This window comes from Podarcis vaucheri (assembly GCF_965113315.1).
Source record: "Podarcis vaucheri genome assembly, chromosome: 10".
NCBI lineage: Eukaryota > Metazoa > Chordata > Lepidosauria > Squamata > Lacertidae > Podarcis > Podarcis vaucheri.
The window spans coordinates 52,964,236-52,978,105 of record NC_138748.1 but is presented as its reverse complement, the minus strand read 5'-3'; the positions used below and the strand labels follow the sequence as shown (position 1 = coordinate 52,978,105).

At 42.7% G+C, this 13,870-nt stretch overlaps 1 protein-coding gene across 4 annotated transcripts in view; it reads right to left on the bottom strand.

Moving 5' to 3' along the window:
• The window catches only part of AGK (acylglycerol kinase), a 41,879-nt gene extending 34,923 nt beyond the window's left edge, over positions 1-6,956 (bottom strand). Inside the window, exons 1-2 of one of the 4 annotated variants that reach the window (XM_082240591.1) lie at positions 6,714-6,956; positions 4,469-4,646 (exon numbers count right to left, since the gene is read on the bottom strand). In XM_082240591.1, the coding sequence (XP_082096717.1) occupies positions 4,469-4,636 (168 nt within the window). In that variant the 5' untranslated portion in view covers positions 4,637-4,646; positions 6,714-6,956. Of the gene's footprint in view, positions 1-4,468; positions 4,647-5,567; positions 5,803-6,713 lie in introns of those variants that run through there. The other 3 variants (XM_082240592.1, XM_082240590.1, XM_082240593.1) reach the window with 3 other exon arrangements.
• Between the last annotated feature and the right edge of the window lie 6,914 nt (positions 6,957-13,870).

Here is a 13,870-nt window from a genome sequence, read left to right as displayed (position 1 = left end):
TTTTCTTGTGACTAGTAGGCTGTCTTTAGCAAACTGCCGCCCAGTATTACTAAGGGATTGCAAAAGCATCGTAACAGACACTCTTTTAATTTGGCAATTCCCAAACTATAAACTAGGGTGTGCTTATAAAAGTAAAGGTTCCTGCCACTTTCCAATCAGTCACCTGTCAGGTCAAGCAATTCTGTTGTACTGCTGCATGAGGAATAATTCAGTCATATTTGGTGCTGTGATGCACTGGTTGCCTCACTTTGAATGCCTGCGATTCCTCCAGCGTGCCTTCAATTTTTATTTAGAAAAGTGCGCCACTACTGTATGTGATTCAGGAGACCCATGCTGAGCATCTCCTGTGATTTAAAAAATAATCAGACGTCACCCAGAGAGGGGCCAAAGAAGACTGGGATCACGGCACTGGGGTGTAACCCTTTTGCATCAGACCGTAGTCCTCCATTAAAATCCTCTCCCCAGTGAAGCTGCTATTTGCCCCATGAGGAAAACTTGCAGGTATCATGGGGCAAATAGCAGCTCCAGGAATTTTCATTTTTGAATTGTATAAGACAGCAGGCACCGTAAGCCTGTAATGCTGCTCAAAATAATAAGACCTTCAAATTCCACAGCCAAAGCCCAGGGTTTTGCTATTCAAGAATAAGTAAGAGCTAATTGGAGCCGGTTTTGGCACCAGATCTCTGCACTCCCCCCAGAAGAAGTCCTCCTCAGTGGCAAATGAACAAGCAATGCCTGAGACAGCTAATTCCAGGAAGTCAAAGGCTAATCTGAAGCAATGTTGAGCTAAAGCAGCACCCTTTGCATCAGAAGCTCCAACTATGTCAGGAAAAAAGGACAAGATTTCACTAAACCTTTAATCTGCTCTAAAAGGACACCATATAAGTCTAGTCAAGAGTGCCTCAAGCATAGTAATTCAGCCTCCAGTATCAGCAACGACCAAAACACAGTTGCTAGGCTATGTACATATAGTCTACTCTACCTTGTTGAGCAAGATTCAAAAAGCTTAATATTTCAGATGTACGGTTCTACATTTCTCTCTGTATTATATTTGCACTAGGCCATCATCGTGCAGCACCCCACTGGAAAGACTGGTGCGCTGCATCACAATCCTGGATTTGCATAAAGTCTGGGTGGGGTAGGGGAACAAAAAAAGGTAGGTTGAATAAGGTAAAAAAAAAGCCTGTGACATGGAAGCCAGAAGGGACAGACACAGAACTATTGTATTTTAATATTTTGTTGGAAGTCGCCCAGAGTGGCTGGGGAAACCCAGCCAGATGGGCGGGGTATAAATAATAATAATAAATTAGTAGTAGTAGTATTATGAAAGGGGAAAAGTAGTGGCAAGGTAATGGGAAAGGTCGGAATACCTCAGGGAGGGATGAACATTGGGGGGTCTTTAAACAGAAAAGAAAAAAATGTTTAACAAGGAGAAATAATGGAGTTTGGGTACAAGACAAAATCAAAAGCCTTTCTCAACTACCTTCTCACTCTACCCAAACCTTGCTTAAACCTCCGCTTTTTCCTCTGTCTCTCCCTGCATTCCTAGACAAAGACAGGGCAATTTTTTGTCCAGTGGGTGAGGAGGGTCCCAGCTCATTAACATGTATAGTGTGGGTGGCTGGGGGCATTTTCTTGGTTCATTTCAGTTTGTAAAAGCAGCAACCACCTTATTTCATTCAGAAAGTTAGGAGCGTAAGTATTATTACAAGAAAATGCAAGAAATTCCTTTTCAATTACTGTTCCCATTTCTGCTTTCTCTGGAAGAAATATTCATCGTAAGGTCCTAAACACTGTACCCATTTCTAAAAATGTGTAGCAAGAAGCTTTAATTTTAATCCCTGTTTGCACATTTAATATAGTTTCAGGGAAATGCAAATATAGCCAAATTAATTTAAACCATTGTTGACTTGCAAACCACATCTGCTCTGTTGTTTGATCACTTTTCAAGAAACTGGTGCCAATTAAGCCCTCCTGTTTTCCAATCTCTTCTACAGCGAGTCCTGCCAGAATCTACATGGAAGACTTAAGAAATCTTCTTTGTCTCTCTCTTTTCTCTTTCCCCCCTCTTTGTGAGCATCTGCCTTTCACCTAGATGTAAAGTATTCATATTTTCTTACTGCATTTTTTCCAGTGTATGTTTGAACCTGAAGTGGTTTGGCTTGGTTGATTTCAGTGGGGTTTGGGTGTGTGATAAGGGCATAAATTGTGTGTTTTGGGGAACAGGGCAGGCAGCAAAAGCCATTCCCAGCACCAATACCCCATTTCCTACCTGATCCATCCCAGTCTTCCTCATTGAGTGGCAGGGTCCAAACGGAGCTTCTAAGAGATTACATTAAGCCTCCCTGTGATTGGAAAAGCTGCAATACCAGAGTTCTTGATCCCAGAGAGGCTTCCAAGCACAATCAGTCAAAAGCGTTTTGGAGGCCCCATTCAGACTACAGTGGTACCTCAGGTTACATACGCTTCAGGTTACAGACTCCACTAACCCAGAAATAATGCTTCAGGTTAAGAACTTTGCTTCAGGATAAGAACAGAAATAGTGTTCTGGCGGCGCGGTGGCAGCAGTGGGAGGCCCCATTAGCTAAAGTGGTGCTTCAGGTTAAGAACAGTTTCAGGTTAAGAACGGACCTCCGGAACGAATTAAGTACTTAACTCGAGGCACCACTGTAGTTCAATGCAGGGAGATTGGAGAGATCAGCTGAGGCCAACATAGTTTATGCCAGGGGCTGGCATGATGGGCTTCATGCAACACCTCAGCCTCCCCCCCCCTCGCTTTCTTCCATTGGTCATGCAGTGACCATGCAGTGGTTAGGATGGCGAGTTTTTGCTCCCTTGGAACTGAAGGCAAAGTTAGATAACTGATGCTCTTCTTCACTTTCTCTTTCAGCTCTACATGCTTTTAAGAGCTGATTAATTCCACTGGAACTAGATCCTTTGGAAAAGTGAAGTATGTCCGAATGCTTTCTCTCTCTGTTTCTCCAGGGAGTGGGGTGGCCCCGATCCAGTCGAGGGGAGAGAAGTTATGAGAGGTGGTGACACCCAAAGTAAAGGAAAAGGGGCCCCTGACCATTAGGTCCAGTCGCTGACGACTCTGGGGTTGCAGCACTCATCTCGCTTTATTGGCTGAGGGAGCCGGCGTACAGGTTCCAGGTCATGTGGCCAGCATGAATAAGCCGCTTCTGGTGAACCAGAGCAGCGCACGGAAACGCTGTTTATCTTCCCGCCTGAGAGGTACCTATTTATCTACTTGCACTTTGACGTGCTTTCGAACTGCTAGGTTGGCAGGAGCAGGGACCGAGCAACGGGAGCTCACCCCGTCGCGGGGATTCGAACTGCCGACCTTCTGATCGGTAAGCTCTAGGCTCTGCGGTTTAGACCATAGCGCCACCTGTGTGACACCCATAGAACTCCCTAAAAAATCCAAATGGGCCCACAGTTCTAAAATGGTTGACAACCCTTATACTAAACCATGGTTTAGAGTTTTGTGTGAACCAACCCCTTATAATCTAATATCATAGTAAAATACCACTGCAAGTTTGAAGCAAACCAGCAGAACCACTTAGTAGCATTTTAAAACACATTATGTTGTAGACTTACATACCATAGCATGCTTAGCAGCAGATAAAAAGTGTGTCATTAAACTGTCTGAGCTTTTGTTTTTATTATTATTTGCAAACCTGAAAAAAATTATGCCGTTAAAGCATCCAGGGGGAAACTGTTCAATCCTGTCCATGACAGTTTCATTTAATCTAAAACACATCTATCAATTTCATTATAGCAATTTGCCATATCAGTACCAAAGAAATGAATATGAAATAATTGTGTATCTCACAACTTATAGATGCACAAAACCAGTCTGTAGCCCCCCGCTGATCAAGTGCTAATACTATTTTACAACTAATTTTCAAATTTATGCACATATAAATTTCCTCTTCCTTAAAATTGCAAACTTGTGGAGTGCCTCCCAACGGTCTTTGTTTTTAGTACACTGCAGTAGCAAGAAAATTCACATTTTATCAAATAAGAGGCACAGGGGGTGCTTAACCCATTTGCAAACCAAAATTTCCCCTGATCTCTTCACACAAGGGACATTCAATGTACCATCCCCACCACTGGAAGAAAAACTGTCTGGAAGTGTTTTTGATCAGGAAAGCAGCCCATAACTGGAAAGGCTAAGCACCCCTACCTTGTGTCACTGCTCCAATTAAATTCAGAGCTTTCCAAGGCTATGGTAAGGCAAAGCAAAAATAATCAGGAGAACAGTATATATGTGTCACTTATATTTTGCCCTGGACTCTAGTTTAGGAAAAAACCAACAAAGAACAAACCCAAACCCTTCCAAAAATTCCAATATTATTTTAAAGATTAAGCGTTCAATCCAGGTAGTTGAATTTAGTTCCCCTTGAAAACAACAGAACTCAAGTTAAACTGCCTTAGCTTGGATCCAATCCAATGAAATAATTACCAGTGTTTTCCATACAGCCAGTTTCCTCCCCAGGTGAGCAGGCAGGCCCCAGCAGTGGTCTTCTTCCAGTGATTTCTGAGTGTGTGAAACATTTTGATAACCTTGGCCATGTTTATGTTTTACTCTGCAGCAGACCTTACAGGGGACTCCAATGCAAAGAAACAGCATGAAAGAGCATCTGTGTGGTAAACCGTAAATAAAAGATGAATATCACCTGAGACAAGGAAATGGTTGCAACGTTCACTAAACACTAAACATCTATTTATTTCCTGTTAATAAAATACTGGCAGGAAATATTAAAGGATGAGAAAAATGCCTCCCTGAGTTTAACTTGATGCTACTTCTACACTTTGGAACTGCCAATTACATGTCAGAAAAGTGCCGTCTCTATTGTCTCCAATACTGAAAACCTGACTTTTTTCAACAAGCCTTTTAACTGTGGATCTTTGTCCCAGTTTATATCCATACTGGATTTGAATTTTTTTAAAAATATTTAAAAATATGGAATCCTCTCTCTGTGTGTGTGTGTTTGTGTGTGTGTTCCTCAAACACTGAGGCTCCATTTAGCTATCAAGTTTAGTGTTAACAAACATGCTTCTCCACAATAGAGATTGCCACCTTTCATTTTCAAAGATTCTAGCAGTTCAGGCTAAACGACTCGGAAATATACATATACACATACATAAAAGAACCTTTTGGCACCATATCTAAATTTGTCTCAGCCTGTTCCCTTGAAACAGGAAACATTTTGTTTGTTTGTTTCAAATCAGTATCAACAAGAGAGGGCATGTGAACAGAATGTTCCTCCCTTGGAGGCTACTGGTTTTCTTTAAAACACACACACATTATGGAAAGTTAAATTATTGACACTCCCCCCCAAAAAAATATATTTATGTATTATTATTATTATGTTTAGAGACATCACATTTCCCCTAGCTTTCTGACATGCAATGTATTTTATGGTTGGGCCCCTGTGGCAACTAGCAATGAGGCTTAAATTATGGTCAGGCAGCAATTCCATCTGCAGATTTTCTGCCCTGCATTTTTTGAACTCTGATCATTGCACCCTAGGAACAAGGAAAGCTGCTTTTATACCAACATGCTTGACATGGTCTATGCCAGTGGGTGGGCAACCTGTAGCTCTCCATCTGTTGTTGGGACTTTCATCTGCCCCGACCATGGGCGATGCTGCCTGGGGCTGGACTAGTTGACCCTCGTGCTTCCCTTCCAACTCCACGATTCCATGATGACGCAGATTGCCGTCCACAAAGGCTTGCACCACAATAAACCGGCTTGTCTTTGAGGTTCTGCAGAAATAGTCACGGACACGGCAGGTCTGCCCTGCCTATCTGGCAGCGTTGCTGCTGCCAAGATCATTTTTTGTTTTGTTTGTGGTTTTCATTTCATTAATTATACTTTCCAAGTTTATACATTTCACTAATTTTAACAATCATTTTGACATTTCAAAACTTGACTCCCTCCCCCCCTTTCTGCAGTTCCTTAAATTTGTTTTTAATATCTTCTGCATATCCAAATAAACTTAATTTACTAATTTATTCATCTTCTTTAAATATGAAACTCTTATAAAACTGCAGGTTATTACAATAATCCTGCCAATGCTTTTATTTGTTCATCATTTATCTGTAAATATTCAATAAACCGTTTTAACATTCTTTTGTAACAAAATGTTATCTTGATTTCTTATTCTTCTGGTAAGCTTCGCCAAGATCATTTTTTGAAAGAAAAGGGGACACCCAGGGCTGGATTTTATGACATTAGCCGCTCTGAGCCCAGACTTGGTTGGGGAGGGCGGGATACAAATAAAAATTTATTATTATTAATATTATTTAGGTTTGATGAGACCCATAGCTACTGGAAGTAACGGGGCCCTTTATATGTCCAGCTCTCCTTTGTCAATAACAAATTGTCGCTGTTTTTGTGTTGAATATATGCTACTGTATATAGTAATTTTGTGGAACTAACAGGTATCTAAAGCCATTTGCCACTGTTGCTGTATGTAGGATTTATTTTCTTTTTTTATCTCAAATTTTGGAAATGTGCATCTTTTTTTGTTTCCTTTAATTTTTTTGGTCGCCCCCAAGAGAGTGGGGCCCTAAACTATAGCTTGTTTAGCTGAAACGTATATCTACCCACCCGCACCCAAACGCCCCGAGCTCTTCGGAGGAAAGGCAGGACACGAGGGAAACGCGGGTTCGTGGCTGACTTTTGAAACGTGCGGCCTCACCTGACGCGTGGAGCCGCCTCTCGCCGCCTGCCGGTTGGCCTGCCTCCGCTCCGCAGCCACCGCGCTCCCTTCTGGCTCCTCCTTCTCCGCCAGGGCCGAGGCTGCCGCAAGCAAAGAGAAGCAGGAGGTCTACGTCTCCCTCTCGCAGCCTCTCCCGGGCAGTAGCCTCCCGCTTCCGGGCGCCGCGCGGCTCCTCTCCCGCCGCCTCCCGCGGAAACAGTGAGCCACCTCGCCTTGGTTCCGCGCGGGCCGCTTCCCCGAGAGAAAAGGCGCCGTCCCGAACGGAGGCGGCGCGGAGAGAGGACTGTTCATAAGTGCAGCACGCGCGCCCGCAAACACCCAGCCACCCACCCCCGGCGAGAAATGCCCTGGGAACCTCTTTTGCTCCCCACGTCGGGATCCTGTCACTGGTAGATCCGTGGGTGGTTCGGGGTTGATCGCAGGCTCCCGATGGTTTCATTCATTCATTCATTTGTGTGTGCAGTAGCCGGATTTACGTATAGGTTAAACAAGCTATAGCTTGGGGGCCCCAAATTTTTTTAAAGGAAATTTAAAAGGGAGGGGGGACTGGATGTACATTTTCTAAAATAAAATAAAATAAAACCTACATACAGCAACAGTGTTTTGTGTTGTGTAGGCTCCTATGGTGTAAGTAATGGGCCCCGCCTGCTAGCCTGCTCCCTAAAATACTTAGTTGTATTTCAGTTCAACAATTACTTATTAGGTCCATAAGTTACCATATAGCATATATTCAACACAAACAGCTACAATTTGTTGCTGACAAAGGACTGCTGGACATATAAAGGGCCCCATTACCTTCAGTAGCTTAGGGCCTCGTCAAACCTAAATCCAGCCCTGTGTGTGGAGTTTTCTGTTTTACAATTTAAAATATACTTTAACATCCTTAAAATATCAATGACTTCCTTCTTCTCTTTCCACGAACATACCATAAGATAAGTCCTTGCATATTTTACAAAAAATAAACCATTCAGTATTCCCTTATTGCATCGATCCAAACTTATTTACACTTTTGAATTTCTCTCAATGCTGCCAATGTTTTCAGCTGTACACAATAGTTTCCTGTATATTCAATGAACGTTTCCCAATCTTTTCTGATGGTTTCACAAGAGCAGCAGCAACAACTGCAAAAAGGCTTGCCCATCCTCACCTGGGACGAAGGAGGCTAACCTGTGTGAAAAGGAAGGACGAGGAGATCAGCTCAGTTCTGGTTCCGCAAAACAAAACTCCTAGGTTCAGAATGGGTTCAGAGGCAACCTTGTATTCTAGGGCTGGAGGTCTTTCGCACCTGGCTCTGGCTGGGTGCTGTTAAAGTTTTAGGTGAAAAGCAAAATGGATCCCACAATCCTAAAGGTTTCCCACCCCTGATCTACACTATCATGTTATTACTATCCTTACTCCTGCTGCTGCTAATAAATGTATATGCGTATTTCATTACAGTATTTGTGTTCCCATCTTTCCTCAGGATGGCTTGCAACAAATATTAAAGCAAGAGCCTGCTGGATCCGGCCAGCAGCCCATCTAGTCCTGCATCCTTTAAAGACCTTTAAAGCCCTATGTGGCCTAGGACCCATGTACCTGCCTCTCCTGGTATGCCCCGCGGAGGACATTAAGATCCACAAATAATAACATTTTATAGGTCCCAGGTCGCAGGGTGGTTAGATTGGTCTCAACTAGGGCCAGGGCCTTTTCAGTACTGGCCCCGACTTGGTGGAACACTCTGTCACAAGAGACTAGGGCCCTGCGGGACTTGACAACTTTCCAAAGGGCCTGCAAGACAGAGCTGTTCCACCAGGCCTTTGGCCAAGGCACAGTCTGGCCCTTATGTTTCCCTCCCCTTATGGTCTTGATTTATCGGCTACTTTTAAAATGAGGCTGCATTTTAAATTGCATTTTAATCTGTATTTTAAATTGGGGTTTCCCCCCCCATCATGTTTTTTACTGTGCTTTTATTGGTGTTAGCCGCCCTGAGCCTGGCTCTGGCCAGGGAGGGTGGGGTATAAATAAAAATTATTATTATTATTATTATTATTCCCTTCTCCCAGTGGTCAAGCTTTAGGAAACCCGCAAGCGGGACCTTAGCAGAAGGCCTCTCCCCATCCCTGCCGTTCCCATCAACTCGTATTCAGAACCATGGCCACCTCTGACCGTGGAGGCAGAGCAAAGCCATCATGGTTAGTAGCCATTGGTAGCCTTCTCCTCCATGTTTTCATCCAGTCCTCTTTTAAAACCACCGAAATGGGTGTTGCCTCCTGTGAGAGCCAGTTCTGTAGTTTAGCTACGCACTGCATGAAGGAGGTCTTTCTTTTTTGTGCCCTGAATCCGTCAGGGATGAGGGATGCTCAACAAACTCAGGGGGTTGGGATGGATGGTAAATAGACAGGTCATCTGTGAAACATGACCTTCCAAATAGAACGATCATAGAAGACAGCTCCTCGGCTGGTGCATCTCGGATGACTTCAACGTCTTAATATTTTTTACAGCAGATAAGACACTAGTCCAAACCTACCAGGTGCACTGCATCCATTCAAACTAATGAACAGCTGCAACAGACTTCATTATTGTCTTATTACCCATCCAGGCTTATATGACCCAATGTAGCATTTCTTGTTGAATCCCTCGTGGCAAAACTACTTAGCTTATTTTTAGTTGTTGGGTTTTGGGGGTTGTTGTGTGTGTGTGCTTTTGCTCTGGACATCTGGTCACCCTAGAGGCAAAACCTACCTGCTGTATCTCTCCATGTTCCAGATACTTCTTTCCAACTTGTTCTGCTGTTTTTGTTTCAGATATTGAGTAGGAGTGATTAGTGAAGCAGCATGGGACCAGGAAACATAAAAAGAGAGTTGTTCAAAGGACCCCTCTGATTTCTGTGCTGCAGTCTTATTTAAAGGCCAAGGGAAATTACCTTGCATATGTGATTCTTTTGAGAATCTAGTTTGGAAATTGCTGGAAATAAGTATTTTGTTATCAGCTGATGACAAGAGGTTAAATAAGTGGAAGTGGGTCAGTCTTTGGAGCCTACATGGACTCATGCTTCATCGTGGAAATACAATTTAGGATAATTTTCCCCCATTAATTTTTTTTCGAGACTTACAGAGGAATTATTACTATAAGGGTAACTTTTATTAACAATTGAGAATCTAAATCCTCCTTTATCATGAGTGTATATGCTCCCTATGATCTCTGTTTTGTTTTGCTTTAATCATTCCTTTTCCCTGTCTTCTTTTTAAATGTATTTGTATTTTATAATGTATTATAGTCTAGGGGAAATGGTTTTTATATCACTTGACTATGCTGAATGTATGAGGTGGCCTTAACTGTGTGCTGGGGGTAGGGTCTAAACTGTGTACAGTGCAGTGGTACCTCAGGTTACAGACGCTTCAGGTTACATACTCCGCTAACCCAGAAATAGTGCTTCAGGTTAAGAACTTTGCTTCAGGTTGAGAACAGAAATCGTGCTCAGCAGCAGCAGCAGGAGGCCCCATTAACTAAAGTGGTGCTTCAGGTTAAGAACAGTTTCAGGTTAAGTACGGACCTCCGGAACGAATTAAGTACTTAACCCGAGGTACCACTGTACTTCATTGAACTTGGCCTAGCACAGCTAAAGAATCTCCTCTTTCGTGTCTCACTTGGCCTATCAACCACTGCAGATTTTTAGTTGCTTAAATCATTACTTTTTAAACCAGTCAATTTCAATTTCAGCAGAGCTGCATACTGTTAAAAAAAAAAACCAACCCCAATCCTTGATCATTCCCAGGATAATGAAGGCATGTGAGGGATCCCTCCCCCATTCATCTTAAAATGTACATTAATCTTGAACATGTCAGTGAAAATGTTGCAGTAAGACATGCCCAATCTCAAAATGTGTTTTGTTTTGTTTTTTTCTAAGCAAAGCAGGCAAGTGTTCCTTCAGTCTCTCAGCTCCATCAATTAAACGTGCTTTTTGTCGATTAAAATTTGCTCCTGATTAATCAGCTAAAGCTTGGGTTGACTAATTTGCCAATTAAGCCTCCGAAAACTTGCAGGCTTTGGTGTTAATTATAATGATTTGCTGGCTGGTGTGAAAGATGCGTTTCTGTTTGGTCTAAGCAGAAAAAAGCCCCCCCCCCCCCCCGAGCTCTTTTGCCTCGTTGAGTCTCTCCTGGTAAGGTGGACCTACCTGCCGCTAGATGGCTCTCTAGCTCAGGCTGTCATGGAAGGCTTGGCTTCTCCTGGTCTTGCTAAGGATGCTCATTTGGTTGAGCAGAACTACCTTTGCAATGGTGTCGGCTGCTGCACACAGCTGGATTCCAACCACCCAAAGACACACAAGAACTCTTGAATTCTCGCTTGGCCTTTCCTGTATACAGCGTCTTCTCTTCTCCTCCAGATATTGTTGATTTGTATGTGTGGCCGTGTTGCATTGTTATTCCCTCCTTCCTCGCTGACCATTTCTAAATCCTAATGCCAGGGGAAGTGGCAGCGTAAGGTCACACCCGCACCAAATATTTATAGCACATGGCTTGCCACCAAGAATCCTGGGAACTGTATTTTGTAAAGGGCGCTGTGAAGGATGAGCTACAGGAATGTGGAACCTGGCACCTGGGCGTCAAATGTGGGCCCCTTTTAAGTCAAGCCAGGGTGGGGATTCTTTTTTAGCCTAGCAGGCCAGATTGGTATCTTTGCCCACCTTGCCCAGGCCAAGTTTGACCCAAGGACCTCGGGGGACCTTTGTTAACAGAGAAATTCCTGCAACACCTTTATTTGCCCAGGGGACTTCAGAAACACCTTTCAGAGTGCAGCCCAGCACCTTGAAAGAGGCTTCTAAAGAGCCAGCAGTCACCTGCTGGTTATTAGATCTTCGGTGTGTTACGGAAATTACGGGGGGTGGGGCACATCTTTAAATTGTAAAATGTTACAAATATTATTCATAAATGTATCCCTTTGACTTGACAGCTCAGGGAAGTTACCTAGCTTTAAAAATCATATAAAATCAACTCCTTTGCCAGTTTCCTTCATTCCACCGCCAATTTGCTTAATTGGCCAAGGACTTAATTGGCCAAGGACTTGGAAACCACTTGGTCCCCGCCATAATCCCTCAAGTGGGAGGTCATGTATTCACAGGAAGGTACTCATAGGTGTCAATCACTGGGCATAGGCACTCCTCCGGACTTGCCCAGGTGGCAGACTATGCAAACCAAAGTTCTATTGTCCTCTTGTAATAGGTGCTTAGAATGTACTTCCCAATACATATCCTGTATTGCCTTTTGCCCCAACACATTCCTCCTATGTTAATCATGTACAAGCCTCCCCTTTTCTGATGTAGCCATGATACTTAATGAACTGTATGCTGGGATAAGACAGAAACTTTTAAAAGTCCTTGTCACCTCATCCTTGGGGTTCAAAATTCCTCTTTGAACCTGTTGCGCAATAAACTTTGGTCTACAGATATTTGCTCCGGTTGGTGGCTGGACTTCTTCCTTTATTCCACAGGGACTTGCAGGCTGTGCCTGATGAGCTGGGAGACTAAACAGCCTCACACCTAGATTTTTCCATAACAAGTGCCTGGGAAAAAACCTTTAGTTTAAGGCAAGTTTTTACCTGCCTCACCCTTGATGCCCTGTACGTGATGCCAGGTGTGGAGCAGATGGGAATGAATACACCAGAATGGCCTTGTGGGGAAAATGGGAGGCCTGGCAAGCTTAAATGGTTCACCGTCCATCCTCTAATCTTTTCTTTCTGGCCTGTGTATGGCAACATGCCATATTGCATACCCTCCAACATTTCTCAGATGCAAACCGGGACATTTTCATCTGAGGAATACAAGCTGTTTCTGGCTGGGGGGGAAGCGGGGTTCGGGGCAGGGGCTATATGCATGTGTGCACTCTGTACATACTTTTTTTAAAAAAGTAACAAATGATAATTTAATTTTAAAAGGTAATTAAATTTTCTAGGGATCAGGGCACCCAAATGTTTAAGAAATTTGGAGGCAAATTGCAAATCTATAAGTTGTCTGAATTTTATTTTGTACAGCCGGGGATGTTAATTTAAACACAGCTTTTCACATTTCTGACAATTGGTTTGCAGGCCTGCCAATAAATTGTATGTATTCATATGTTCCATAGTTTTAGGCATTGCTGTTTCACGGCTGGTTGTTATAATTGCTGCACCATCTGCAAATAGGTAGATAAAACGAGCAGCGCCTTGTATGGTTATGTCATGTATTTCTGGAGCTGTTCTGTTTGCCTTCGCCAGGGGCTGCATGGCGAAGGCAAACAAGTGGGAATAAGGGGCACCCCTGTTTTGGTCCCCTATTTAGAGTAAAAAATAGTTGCTGTTCTGCCTGTATAAAGTCTTTGCTATATGATGACAAAACAGACACCCAGATTCATTTTTTAAGACTGATAAGGCGGCCCATCAAAAGCTTTGCTTGCATCCAGTGACAAAATTCTAAAGGAAAGTGGGGGGTTTCCCTTCCATAATAGATAGTATTTAGAACCCTCCTAATAGTATCTATTCTATTTGGTTTTTGTATTGACGTTTTGTTATTCCCTCGTATGTGTCTCCATGTGTCTCGGATAACTCCACCTTTCCCCCCTGTAATTTAACAGTACACGTAGAATGGGAATTAGTTTGGTTTCATTTATTTCTTATAGAAACTGCCCACAAATCTCTTTCCCTGGAGATTTTCCTAGTTTTAAATTTTTAATTGGTTTATCAATTTCTTCTGTTGTAAAGGGTTGATTTAAATAGTCCATTTGCTCAACATCCAATTGTACTCCTATTTTATTCAGATATGGGTCGATTGCCTCATTATTCAAACTAATAGGTTTGAATAATGAGCATATATGTTTTCAAATGAATTTTAAAATTAATTAGTATTGCCTTACCTTGGTAGATTCCTCCCCTTGGGGTTTTAAAGAACAATTGGTGCCTTTTTACATTTTTGTTTAATTTTATTGCTAATAATTTGGATTTTTTTACCGTCAAATTCATAAAAATATTGATTGACAAGGAGTCTTCTATTTTATTTACGTCTGAAGAATCCAATTTTGATTTTTTCTGATTGTAATTTTATATACCCTGTTACTAGCTGTCCCCTTGTGCTGTAGTTCTTTAAAAAAATATTTCTCCAAATAAAATATTCTCCTGAATCTGTC